General features: G+C 34.1%; 1 protein-coding gene across 2 annotated transcripts in view; it reads left to right on the top strand.

Moving 5' to 3' along the window:
- Positions 1-12,413, top strand: part of SAMSN1 (SAM domain, SH3 domain and nuclear localization signals 1) — a 134,163-nt gene that overhangs the window by 99,795 nt on the left and 21,955 nt on the right. For both annotated transcript variants that reach the window (XM_047875377.1, XM_047875376.1), the window contains 2 exons: positions 5,933-6,004; positions 9,686-9,835. In XM_047875377.1, the coding sequence (XP_047731333.1) occupies positions 5,933-6,004; positions 9,686-9,835 (222 nt within the window). The remainder of the gene's footprint in view (positions 1-5,932; positions 6,005-9,685; positions 9,836-12,413) is intronic.

Here is a 12,413-nt window from a genome sequence, read left to right as displayed (position 1 = left end):
TTTCCTCACTGAGAAGGATTAGATCATTTCCAAGAACCCTGTCAGCTGTATATCATGTAATGACATTCTGTAATGATTAGAATTGTTAAACAAAACTAGAGAAAAATTTTGACTAAAAAAAAAAAAAAATGAATCCTCTTAAGTTCTTTTATATTATTCATTGCATGGGTAGGGACACACACACACATGTTCAAACACACCAAATGACACTTGCTCAGCCCTTTTAGGTGGAAACCAAGTAGACTAAGTGGAAGAAAGTAATCTGCTTCATGTAATTGCAGATAGTATTCAAAAGTCAATCTAATAACGTGCCTCAACGTCAGAAAGTTGGTTGTTCTAAAATAAACTTGGAAAGCAAAACTTTATTTTCTCCTTAAATATGTCTATACTTCCAAACAACTATGGGCTAAGAAATATTGATGATATTTTTACAAATTGTTTCCTTAGAAAGTTATGTGACCATCAACTTTTTTTAAAAGACTATTTTGTAGAGTAATTTTAGATTTTCAGCAAAATTGAGAGGGAAGTACAGTTTCCCATGAACCTCTCTGCCCCCACACGTGATTAACTCTTTGTAAACTATTTTTTAGATATTTTATAGGTGCATCTCTCTCTCTCTTTTTCTTTTAGCCTAACATTTTCCTAGGGAAAGCTTCAAGAATATGTAAAAAGAGGTTACTACAATCTACCTCATGTATCTATCACCTGGTTAATCATTAAATAATGACCAGTCATATTTTTTCTTTATTCTCATACACTTTATTCTCATATTCTCATACATTTCATATTCTCACTAGGTTACCTTGAATTACAACTAAAAAATAACAGTATTTTCTCAATATCATCAAATAGCTAGTTATTTAAAAAGTGTCCTCAGTTTTATCCTGGCTGTTTTTGTTATAGTAGTTTATTTAATCTATATCTAAACAAGATCCATGGGCTATATTTGATCATACAATTCTTAGAGGTTATTAATCAATGTGTTCCTTCTTTCTATCGATTAGTTGAAGAAACCAGGCTATTTGTCCTGTAGATTTTCTCATTGTCTAGATTTTTCTGATTCACTGCATCTTTTTGATGTCATTTAAGATGCTCCCTTGTCTCTGTATTTTATGTAATCTGGTAGTTACATACAGAAGTTTGGTGTGAGTGCTTTTGTTTATTTATTTACTAGGTTCTTCACTAGTGGGATTAGGTGCTACTATTATGAAACACATACTCTGGTTCTTTCTTTTTGAAATTCTAGGAGCTATTGAGTATTATTGCTGGGATCCATTATTTCCTCAGGGGTTTCAGTAATTCCATAATTTCACCATTCTTAATTGATTAGCTAGAATACACACACACAAAGATAAACTTTTTTCATAAACTATTTACTCTGAAATATATTTCATACATGAAAAGCAGATTAAATATTTAAGTATTTCCCTTTATTTGCCAGTTTTCATAATATAACTGTAATGTTTCCAAATGTGGCCACTGTTTTTTTTTTCTTTTGGTATCATTATGAACTCATGAACTTTGATATATTTCAATATTCACTTATTATTCCCATTGATACGAAAATTATCCCATCTTTGGATACAATCTATCGCAGTGAGAATATCTTTAGAATGGCCCCTGTGTTGTTTTGACTTAGCTATAGTAGGCTTTGAAAGCTTATTGTTTTATGCTATGATCACTATGAGAATTTTGACTGAGAATCTTAATTGCAAATGTCATTAACATCATTACTTATTTTCATTGTCCCTCAACATATCTATTTATATATACTGATAGTATTAATAACAATATGATTACTGAAAATGGGTTAACATTTCATTTGTCATTGTTTTCTTTTCTTTGGACAAATTACTGTTCTTAAAAATCACTTAAAAGAATTCTCTCTAAGCCACCAATTCAACATACAATTAGGTTCATTTGTTTCATTTTTATTTGAAATTTTTAGGGATTGTTTTTATTTTTTATTTGATCTTTTGAAAGTTTACTTATTTTGTGTGTGAGAGAGAGAGAGGGAGAGCATGCGTGTGAGCAGAAGGGCAGAGAGAGAAGGAGAGAGAGAATCCTAAGCAGTTTCCACATTGTTAGAGGGGAGCCCATTCGTGACATCATGACCTGAGCCAAAATCGAGTCAGATGTTCAAAGGACTGAGTCACCCAGGCAAAATTTTGTTTTTGTTTTTGTTTTTATGTTTATTCACTTTTTTTTTTTAATTTTTTTTCAACGTTTTTTATTTATTTTTGGGACAGAGAGAGACAGAGCATGAACGGGGGAGGGGCAGAGAGAGAGGAAGACACAGAATCGGAAACAAGCTCCAGGCTCTGAGCCATCCGCCCAGAGCCTGACGCGGGGCTCGAACTCCCGGACCGCGAGATCGTGACCTGGCTGAAGTTGGACGCTTAACCGACTGTGCCACCCAGGCGCCCCTTTTTCACTTATTTTTGAAAGAGAGAGATAAAGAGAGAGAGAGAGAGAACACAAGTAGGGGAGGGGCAGAGAGAGAGAGGGAGACAGAATCCCAAGCAGGCTCCGTACCGCCAGTGCAGAGCCTGATGAGGGGCTTGAACTCATAGGAACTATGAGATCACAACCTGACCTAAAATCAAGAGTCTGACACTTAACTGACTGAGCCACCCAGGTGCCCCCCCCCCCACCTCAGGATTGTTTTTATTTTATTTTATTTACTTCTGCTAAAAATATGTAAAAGTTACATAGTTTTAAAGTCAAATCTACAAAACAAGGTATATTCATTTTGCCCCATTTCTCTAAGAAAGAAAATATGTATTTGCCTGTATTAAAACTTAAGCATATATTTAAATCCTTAGATAAGTGGCAGCCTGCTACGTACATTTTTCTCTACATACATTTGGCTTTTTTCACTTACACTATATCCTGGAGATCATTCCATAGCAGTATAAAGAGATACATTTTAACTTTCTACAGTTGCATTGTTTTATTGTTTGGATTTACCATAAATTATTCAACCTATCTTGATGAACATTAGGGTTTACAGCTTTTTTATAATATAGAAATTTTACAATGAATGCGGATGTGTAAATCAGTTTATAGCTAAGAGTATCTCTGGTATACTCTGATATATGGAATTCCTGGGTCAAAGGGCAAATATATATGTCATTTTGTTAGTTTTGCCAAATTACCCTCCATAAATGTTGTGCCATTTTACAAATGCATATCTAATTGCAGAAGGAAAAATTGCATAAATAAAGAGTGGAATTAAAACTAAATATTATCTAATGTCAACAGAAACAAAGACTTATCTGAAACATGAATTGCAGTTTTATTTAAGTTACTGTTCCCATTGATAGCTATTCGTTTATATAACGGCTCTGTCTTGATGGGAGCTTCTGTCACAAGATAATATTTGCTAAGCTAATCCATTATGATTATAATGCAAAATTATTGATATTCAAATACATTCTCATTTATCAAGGACTATTATCTGGGAAGCCAGCTTGCTTCCACATGATTCACCTTTTTGTTAGAAACTTAATAGGACAAATTATAAATTTGTTCGTTGTGCATACCTCATAGTAGGCATTAGCCCTTTCATCATAAGCCGTAACCTATACATTATGAAACCACCTCAGAAAGTCACTAACTTTTAGACTAGAGAATAATGAAAATTTTAAAACAGCATTTTAAATGCTTTGATTCGCTTCTTAACGGTGTCTTATCGTGGATTGATATTATACTCCTCTGGCTTAAAGCTGTCGAGTGATTCACAATGAGATGACTGACAAAACCCAAAGTAATAGTCTAGAGACTTCTTAAGCCACTACTTCTAAATCTGCTTCTCTTTATTGATATAATGAGGGGAGAATTAATTTTAAAAGGTGGTGACTATTGATTACTTAATGGCAGAAGATAGTGTTGAGAAATGCTGAAGTGAGCCTGTTCTGTGCCCTCCTGGGCAACAGGACCCATTATCCAGTGGTGGAAATCATGCTGTAACCCTCATTAATATTTAATAGGCAGGACACAGGCTGGATGCAGGCTACAAAATTGCCCCAGGCATAGGCTCCAATAGGCCATCAGAATGTTTCAAGTATATAAGAGTAACAGATTTCCCTGTGTTCAGATTGTTTATAAGCAGGACAATACATTCAATTCCCTTTCGTGATCTCTGGGCAGTGATAGCCTCATGGAAATGCCTACTAGGCAGGTTGAAGTGATTAATGCTCGGGAAGTCATTCTAGGTTAGTCAGCCCTGCATGAGAAGACTTCGTATTTTCCAGTGTGGTTCTCAGTCTCAGCCCTTGTCTTTCTCTCTTCTCTCCACAAGCCGAAGGGCTGGTTCAGCAGGGGTGGCGAGTCAGCAAAAGGCGTTAATTGTGTCTAACACAGCCAGCATCCTCCGAGCGGTATTATGTATCACACTGTCTATCAAGCTAACCCCTTGTCACACGTCAGGATCTTTTTATTTTCAGCTCATTTAAAAGGGAAACAGGGAGTTTCAAAGATAGCTGGTGGGGAAACATAAGTCTAAGAGTGCGTGGAAGAATGAAGAGCCTTTGAAACTGACTTGAACTAATCTGGGCTGTGACTTCTGAAAAGACAATACAAGGTTTTATCAATTACAGACGCCCATTGTTAACTTTTCAAATCACCAGGTTGCTTTGCAATACCACCAGCTTGTTTTGAAAATATCATAAGATTGGAATGAAGTTAAGTTCTCTGTATAGAACATATTCTGAGGATTTATTGGTACATAAAGGGCATAATATCAGATAGCCACCATTCCAAACAATGGATAAAAGTAAACAGGCAGTAAAGACACATCAGTGTTTTGACTCAATGACCCTAAAGATTGTTGAACATGTATTTAGGATAATAATTTACTTTGTAACATATCAGGGATTATTTATAATTACCTGCCTAGAATGAGTTACATACATGAGAATAAAAATTTAGTTTTGTAGGCAAAAAGTATCCAAGGGAACAAGTCTTCTATTAACATGTTGAGCTTTTTGTCAAAACCAGTGAATGAAATTTCCCCAGAGGTCTCATTTTATTCCATGTTAAATGTGGACAAAGTCTGTTTTACTCCCAGCCTTAGACTGTGTACGCCTAAACGCTGCTCTCAATTTATGAACAGGTCTCTGTGTATGCCTTCTCTTTCTGACACCAAGTGGAGAGTCTCAAATGATCAAGTTATCAGTGATAAATGTATTTGTGTTCAGTTTTGGCTTTTTGACAAATATGATCTTTATGAGGCATACTGATGGATCTACTTAGATGTCTGTGTTTGTTTGTTTAGTTGTTATATATTTATTAGTTGGTTAGTTCTCAATTCTTGCCATTCCCTCATGGAAATAAGTTTGTGGTTGACTCACTTCAAGAAGGCTCAGCTTAGGGGCGCCTGGGTGGCTCAGTCGGTTAGGCGTCCGACTTCAGCTCAGGTCACGATCTCGCGGTCCGTGAGTTCGAGCCCCGCGTCGGGCTCTGGGCTGATGGCTCGGAGCCTGGAGCCTGTTTCCGATTCTGTGTCTCCCTCTCCCTGCCCCTCCCCTGTTCATGCTCTGTCTCTCTCTGTCCCAAAAATAAATAAACGTTGAAAAAAAAAAATTAAAAAAAAAAAAAGAAGGCTCAGCTTAGAATTCTTAGATTCTTCAGCTGCCATTCCCAAGAGCAGAAGTAACACTATCAATTGAAAATAATTTAATAGATTTTCTCCAAGGTGCTTAACACTATGTCATAAAACATATGAAGGCATTTAATCAACCGTAAATATTATAATATTAATAATAGTTATACCTTCAGTGCCTTTAGATATTCCAGAGAGAAAGTTTTTTTAATCCGATCATTGCACTATACTGACACTTATTGAACCATAATCTAATATATTTAGCAATTTTATCAGCGAAAGTCACAAATCCTAAATGCCCTTTCCTTTCTCTTTCCTATTTTATAGCGCAGCAGCAGTTTTGGGAATTTCGATCGTTTTCGGAATCATTCCATTTCAAAACCAGATGATTCAACTGAGGTTAGTATTTTTGTTATAATTGTTAGGCAAACACTTTATGAAAAATTATGAAGCCAATATCACTTTTGCAAAGTACAGTAAGAAAAATAAGTGTATTTGAAAATCACAGTCCTGCCAATATTTTTATGATAAATGAACAAACAATTTAGTACTTAATACCATGCTGGGTGTTAAAAGTCAACAGCTATCTAAGAAACCTAACATATTAGGAAAAGCAGAACATGAACTTATGAAGAGAGTTACAATGTAAAGTAATACAGATATTCCCAAATTTTCTGAGCATTTCCACAATAAAATAATGCATATGTTAAATTTTATGTAATTGTAATTGCTTTAATTTAATCGCATAATTAAATGGCTTAGTTGCAAGTTTGTCAAGGAGAGCACACAGTTGTTCAGTTGTACTCACATTTCCACCATATGCATTTAAATGTCTCATAGGTGACCATTACATACACGTTTGCAAATCATGAACACTTTAGATGTAGCACGAGAAAAGCTTCCCATAAAATTAAGTGTAAATAATAATAATAGTAATAGTTCTAATAATATCTACATTTAATTGAACACTAAACACTTTGCCTACTTATAATGTAGGAACTATTAACATTACTATTTTACCATTGAAGAAAGACATTTCATTGAGGAAAATTACTTCTAAATTACACAGTTAATAAATGACAAAGACAGAAGTCAACTTCTTGTCTGACTTCAAGTTTGCCATTCTGTTATACTATCTCACAAACGAAAGGTCAACTGTGATAAGTGATTAATGAAAGGTAAAACAACTAATAAATTGATAAAAAGGAGGATATATATTGAGAAAATTAAGAATACATGTTTATCATTGAACGTGATTCAACCACTCCACATGTGATACATTTTAGATCAGTAGGTTTTGGAGCTTACCTATTTCTTAGTTACTCATTGTCATTATTGTATGCTTACTTTTTGTTTTTTGTAAGGAATTTTTCCATTTATCATATCTAATTTCTCAACATACTTTTCAGGTTCTTATGTGCATATATCTATAATATTTTTAAATAATTTTATTTCAGTAATGGAAATTCTAAACAAAAGAAATTAAAATAGAATGGCATCTATTATTACTTTCTAAATATATCCATTAGTATACATATATGCACGTGGGTCATATATCCCCTTTTATACATATGTATATTACATATATCATCTTTTATCCGTATATATATATATATATATATATTTATATACACAGACCTATGTGAGAAAGCGTATATTTCATTTACAATTATAATCTTATATACACTTTCAACTTTCCATAACCACACATAGATATATTCTACTACTATTTACTTTATAATTCTAGAGTTAACCTGTAAAAGTAGTTTAGGCTCATTCAGGTTCTTTGATTAGGAATGGTGACTTAGTAACTTGTGAAAGAATTTAGTGAACCTGAAAAAGTAGTTCACACATTTTTCAGCAATTCAGCATTCATTCATTTAACAAGTGTTTATTAACACCTACTCTATGACAGGGTTTCCAGTAGACACTCAGAAATTACTACTGCAATAACCGATGAAGATCCCTAATACATGAAGCCTAAAGTCTAGAGGGAGAGACAGATCTTAGAAAAGCAACAACAATTGTAAATAAATACCTAATAAAGTTATAATCCAGGCTATGAAAGAGAACAGTATAGAAAAATGTGCAAGTTTAAAATATGCTGAGGTAGTTTCTTCGAAACTTCTGTAAAGAATGATAGTAAAACCTAAAATTACAAATATTTGTGATACTTTTTTGATGCTTAGGCAATGGTAATTTAACACTGGTGGTAATAAAAAATATACTTTCTTATTTATTTAATTATTATTATTTTTTAAGTTTGTAATTTTACAAAGAAGGTAGAGTTTACATAGGGAGAAGAGAGAAGAAAAGGGCTAACTTTAAAAATTTAAAGTGTTTCCAAGTTATATTTTATTCAGGGCTTTTGGATTAAGCAAAAACTCTTTGCCTTTATAACCTTGAATGTAGAAATTAATAAAGTTCAATAAGTACTTAAATTGGCTGTCCATTCATATTTATCACAGGCAATTTGGGGTAAGATACGAAGCAAAACATAATATTTATTAATAATGATGTTAATTTTGTGGTTAAACCTTCATATTAAAATATTCATGTTCACTAAAGAGAAGTTTCCCCGATTTCTGTATATGCAAGAAATATCTGGCTGTCCATCCACTGAGAATGGTGGGCAATGCTTAGATGACCTTAAAGGGTCTTTTCTTGCCAATCTGAAATATTAAGGATATATAACCCAAGTATGTCCTTCAAGAAAAAAAAGTCACTCCAAAGTTCTACATGAGAAGTTTAACTTATTCAAAAAATATTGTCAGTTCCTGGAAGTATTCTAGACATTGAGAATAAGTAAGAAATACAAAATCTCTAGTCTCATGGAGCCTATCTCGTAGTGGGAGATGCAGGCAATAATCAATCAAAGAAACAAATATATTATCAGGTAATGTTAAATACTTAGAAGAATAAATTACATGTTAACTACTTGAAGATTTTTGTACCAATGGCTGGACGAAGTTCATATTTACTATTGCTTGACAATGTGGGAAATATGTATGGGATACTTACCTGAAAGTTAAAAAAAAATGCACTTTCTCAGTGGATTTACTTAATTCCAAACCTTTTTAAGAAATGACCATTTCTATTTCTATAAGGATCAAGAGGATATTTTAAGGCCCACTATAACCTTTCTAAAGCCTCCAATAAAGTATCTCCCATCTCTGTAGACTTAGCCACTCATTATTCCTGGCATTTAATTCTATTTTTGGCATCTCAAAATGGGTAAAACTAAAGTGGCTCTACTGTACAGGTATTTAAAGAATAGCTAAATTCTTTAAAAAAATTTAGATGTGAAGCTCAGGTCCTTCGACATCAGAAGTTTGATTTTCTGAATTCATGACACATGTAACCAGGCTTGGACAACTTTAAAAATATGTTTTGTTTTTTTTTTTTTTTTTGTTTTGTTTTTTTTTTAATTTTTTTTTCAACGTTTTAATTTATTTTTTTTTGGGACAGAGAGAGACAGAGCATGAACGGGGGAGGGGCAGAGAGAGAGGGAGACACAGAATCGGAAACAGGCTCCAGGCTGTGAGCCATCAGCCCAGAGCCCGACGCGGGGCTCGAACTCACGGACCGCGAGATCGTGACCTGGCTGAAGTCGGACGCTTAACCGACTGCGCCACCCAGGCGCCCCTAAAAATATGTTTTATGTCCAGATTGAAACTTTGGAAGCTGCGGTATACGATGTATATGAAGTTCACAAATTTGGAATCTTCCCTCTAATAATGTTTTCAAATAAATGATTTTTATTGCTTTATTATTCCATCTTTTATTTTTTATTTTTTTAAAATTTATGCCCAAATTAGTTAGCATATAGTGCAACAATGATTTCAGGAGTAGATTCCTTAGTGCCCCTTACCCATTTAGCCCATTCCCCCTCCCACAACCCCTCCTATAACCCTCAGTTTGTTCTCCATATTTATGACTCTCTTCTGTTTTGTCCCCCTCCCTGTTTTTATATTATTTTTGTCTCCCTTCCCTTATGTTCATCTGTTTCGTCTCTTAAAGTCCTCATATGAGTGAAGTCATATGATTTTTATTCTATCTTTCGTAAACAATCCTAACTAGGTGTATGAAGGGGAATCCATAAATGAAAATGGAGAACAAAATAAAACTTCAAATAATGGAGGAGGTTTAGGGAAAAAAATGAGAGCTATTTCCTGGACAATGAAGAAAAAAGTGGGTAAAAAATACATCAAAGCCCTTTCTGAGGAAAAGGTAAGCACCCTCTGTTAATCATGTGTATTTTTCTGTTAAACTTTTTCTTAAAATAGTCAAAGATTCTTCTTATAGACATAGAATTACTTGATGTTTTAGGGAGGACTTCAAACATCTGTTTTCTCCCTCAATAATTTTTCCCAGAAGTTGGATGGAAAACAACAGCAACAACATTATTACTCCTATTTTAATAGAAGAAACAGACACTTGGAAAGATCACACATATAGTACATGAAGAACAGTATGTCATATGTTGTAACAAACATCAGTGCTTCATTTATTTTTATTGCCAACTAAGATTCCATTTTATAGGTAAACTAGATTTTATTTTTCCTTTCATCAGTTGATAGATATTTGGGTTGTTTCCACTTTCTGGCCATTGTAAATAATGCTGCTATAAATATTCGTGTGTGAGTTTTCGTGTGGAGATATTCTTTCATTTCTCTTGGGAATATGGTAACTATCTGATATTTTGAGAAATTAGCAACTGCTTACCCAAGCAGCTGATCATTTTACACTCCCACTAGTAATGCGTGAACATTCCAATATCTGCACATGCTTGTCAGCACTTGTTACTGTCTTTTTGTTGCTAGCCATCCTAATGGGTGTGAAGTGGAATCTCAATATGGCTTTGATTTGTACTTCCCTGATGACTAAGGATGTTGGGAATCTTTCATGTTCTTATGAGCCATTTGTATATGTCTTCTTTAAAGGAATGTCTATTCAAATATTTTCCCACTTTATAATTGGGTTATTTGGGTTTTTTAAAGTTTATTTATCTATTTTTGAGAGAGAGAAAGGAAGGGACAGAGAGTGAGAGGGAGAGAGAGAATCCCAAGCAGGCTCCATGCTGTCAGTGCAGAGCTTGACGTGGGCCTTGATCTCAGGAACCATGAGATTATGACCTGAGTCAAAATCAAGTGTCAGATGCTTAACCAGCTGAGCCACCCAGGCACCTTGGGTTATTTATTTATTTATTTTTTACTGTTGACACTAAAGTTTTTAAAAATATATTCTGGATACAGGTCCTTATCAGATATATGACTTGCAGTATGATATATTTTCTCCCATTCTGTGCATTGTATTTTCATTTTTTTGATGGTAACATTTGCAGCACAAATGTAGGTTACAAAGATTTACTCCTGTGTTTTCTTCTAAGAGTTTATAGTTGTAGTTCTTAAATTTTGGTGTATGGTCTACTAATTTTTCTATGGAATATAGTAGGAGTCCAACTTCCTTCTTTTGCATGTGTATATCCAGTTGTCTCAACACTAATTTGGTAAAAAGACAATGATTTTCCTATTGTATTTTCTTGGCACCCTTGTTGAAAATCAATTGATAATAAATACATGGCCATAATTATGGACAATAAATATAGAGGTTAATTTCTGACTCTCAATTCTATTACATTGATATGTATGTCTTATGTCCATTCTCTTTTTAACCCCTTTTAATAGGACTTCTGTCCCCAGTACTCCATTAAAACAGTAGTCACAATCAGTGTTGACCTCTGTGTGGTCAAATTCACTGATAACTTTTCTTTCTTCTTACATTACTTTTCAACTCTATTGACAAGTGATGATTTCAATATATATTAAACATCATCTTTTCTTGGTTCATCTAACTGAGTGTTCTGGCTTTCTTTCTTTCTCAGAGTTTCCTTTCTTGGCTTTGCTTTTTTTTTCCTGTCTCTCTAAATATTGAGTCTTCCTGAGGCTTGTTCCTAGATGCTCTACTCAATGTACTCTCTCCTCCTAAGTGATCTCATCCATGTCATGACTGCTTTTCATAATTATATCTTTAGCTATGACATCTTATCTGTTGTGCTTAAACAACCACTTGTGAATTTGATATCATCACTTAAATGTACAATAGATACTGGAACTCAATATATCCAAAACTGGATTATTAATTCTCTATGCTCTACCAAAAAAAAGTTTCTTGTGCAGTCTTCCTAGTAGTAATAGACAACACTACCATAACTCTAGATGAAGGGAAGGAGAAGAGAGGAGAGGAGAGGAGAGGAGAGGAGAAAGAAGCCTAAGAATCATTCAAAACTCCTTCTTTCTCTCATTTTTCACACTAATTCATCAGCACATCCTCTTGGTTCAAACTTCAAAGCATTATCTAAAACCCCTAATTCCTCCATGTAAACTATTCCTGCTTTAGACAAACAAATAAACAAAAACAATAACAACTCCTCTTGCCTCGAGTACCATAATAATCACCTAATTGGTTGTCTTTCTTCCATTCTTTCCTCCATAAAAACCATTCTCCAATGAAAGCTAGAAAGACCTCTGAAAAGTAGAATTCTGAATACATCACTCCCCTTGATTAATTTTTTTTTTACAATGCTTTCACAATGCATTCTTTTACTATGGTATGTTCATTCCAGTGCTCTGAGAAACAGAGCCTAAGAAAGGAATAGACACACCAAAGATTATTGGGGAAAATGTCTGTGAAGGATAAAGTAGAGAAAGAATAAATGGGTAGGGAAAGCTTTCAGACTACAGTGCAAGTTTGACACCTGTGAAAGGAGAGGAACAAAGCTTTAGCCAGATTGGTAGACAGTCCTTGA

This window comes from Prionailurus viverrinus, chromosome C2, assembly GCF_022837055.1.
Source record: "Prionailurus viverrinus isolate Anna chromosome C2, UM_Priviv_1.0, whole genome shotgun sequence".
NCBI classification, from domain to species: Eukaryota; Metazoa; Chordata; class Mammalia; order Carnivora; family Felidae; genus Prionailurus; species Prionailurus viverrinus.
Note: the sequence above shows the minus strand (reverse complement) of the source record. Positions and strands in the feature narration are given on the sequence as shown.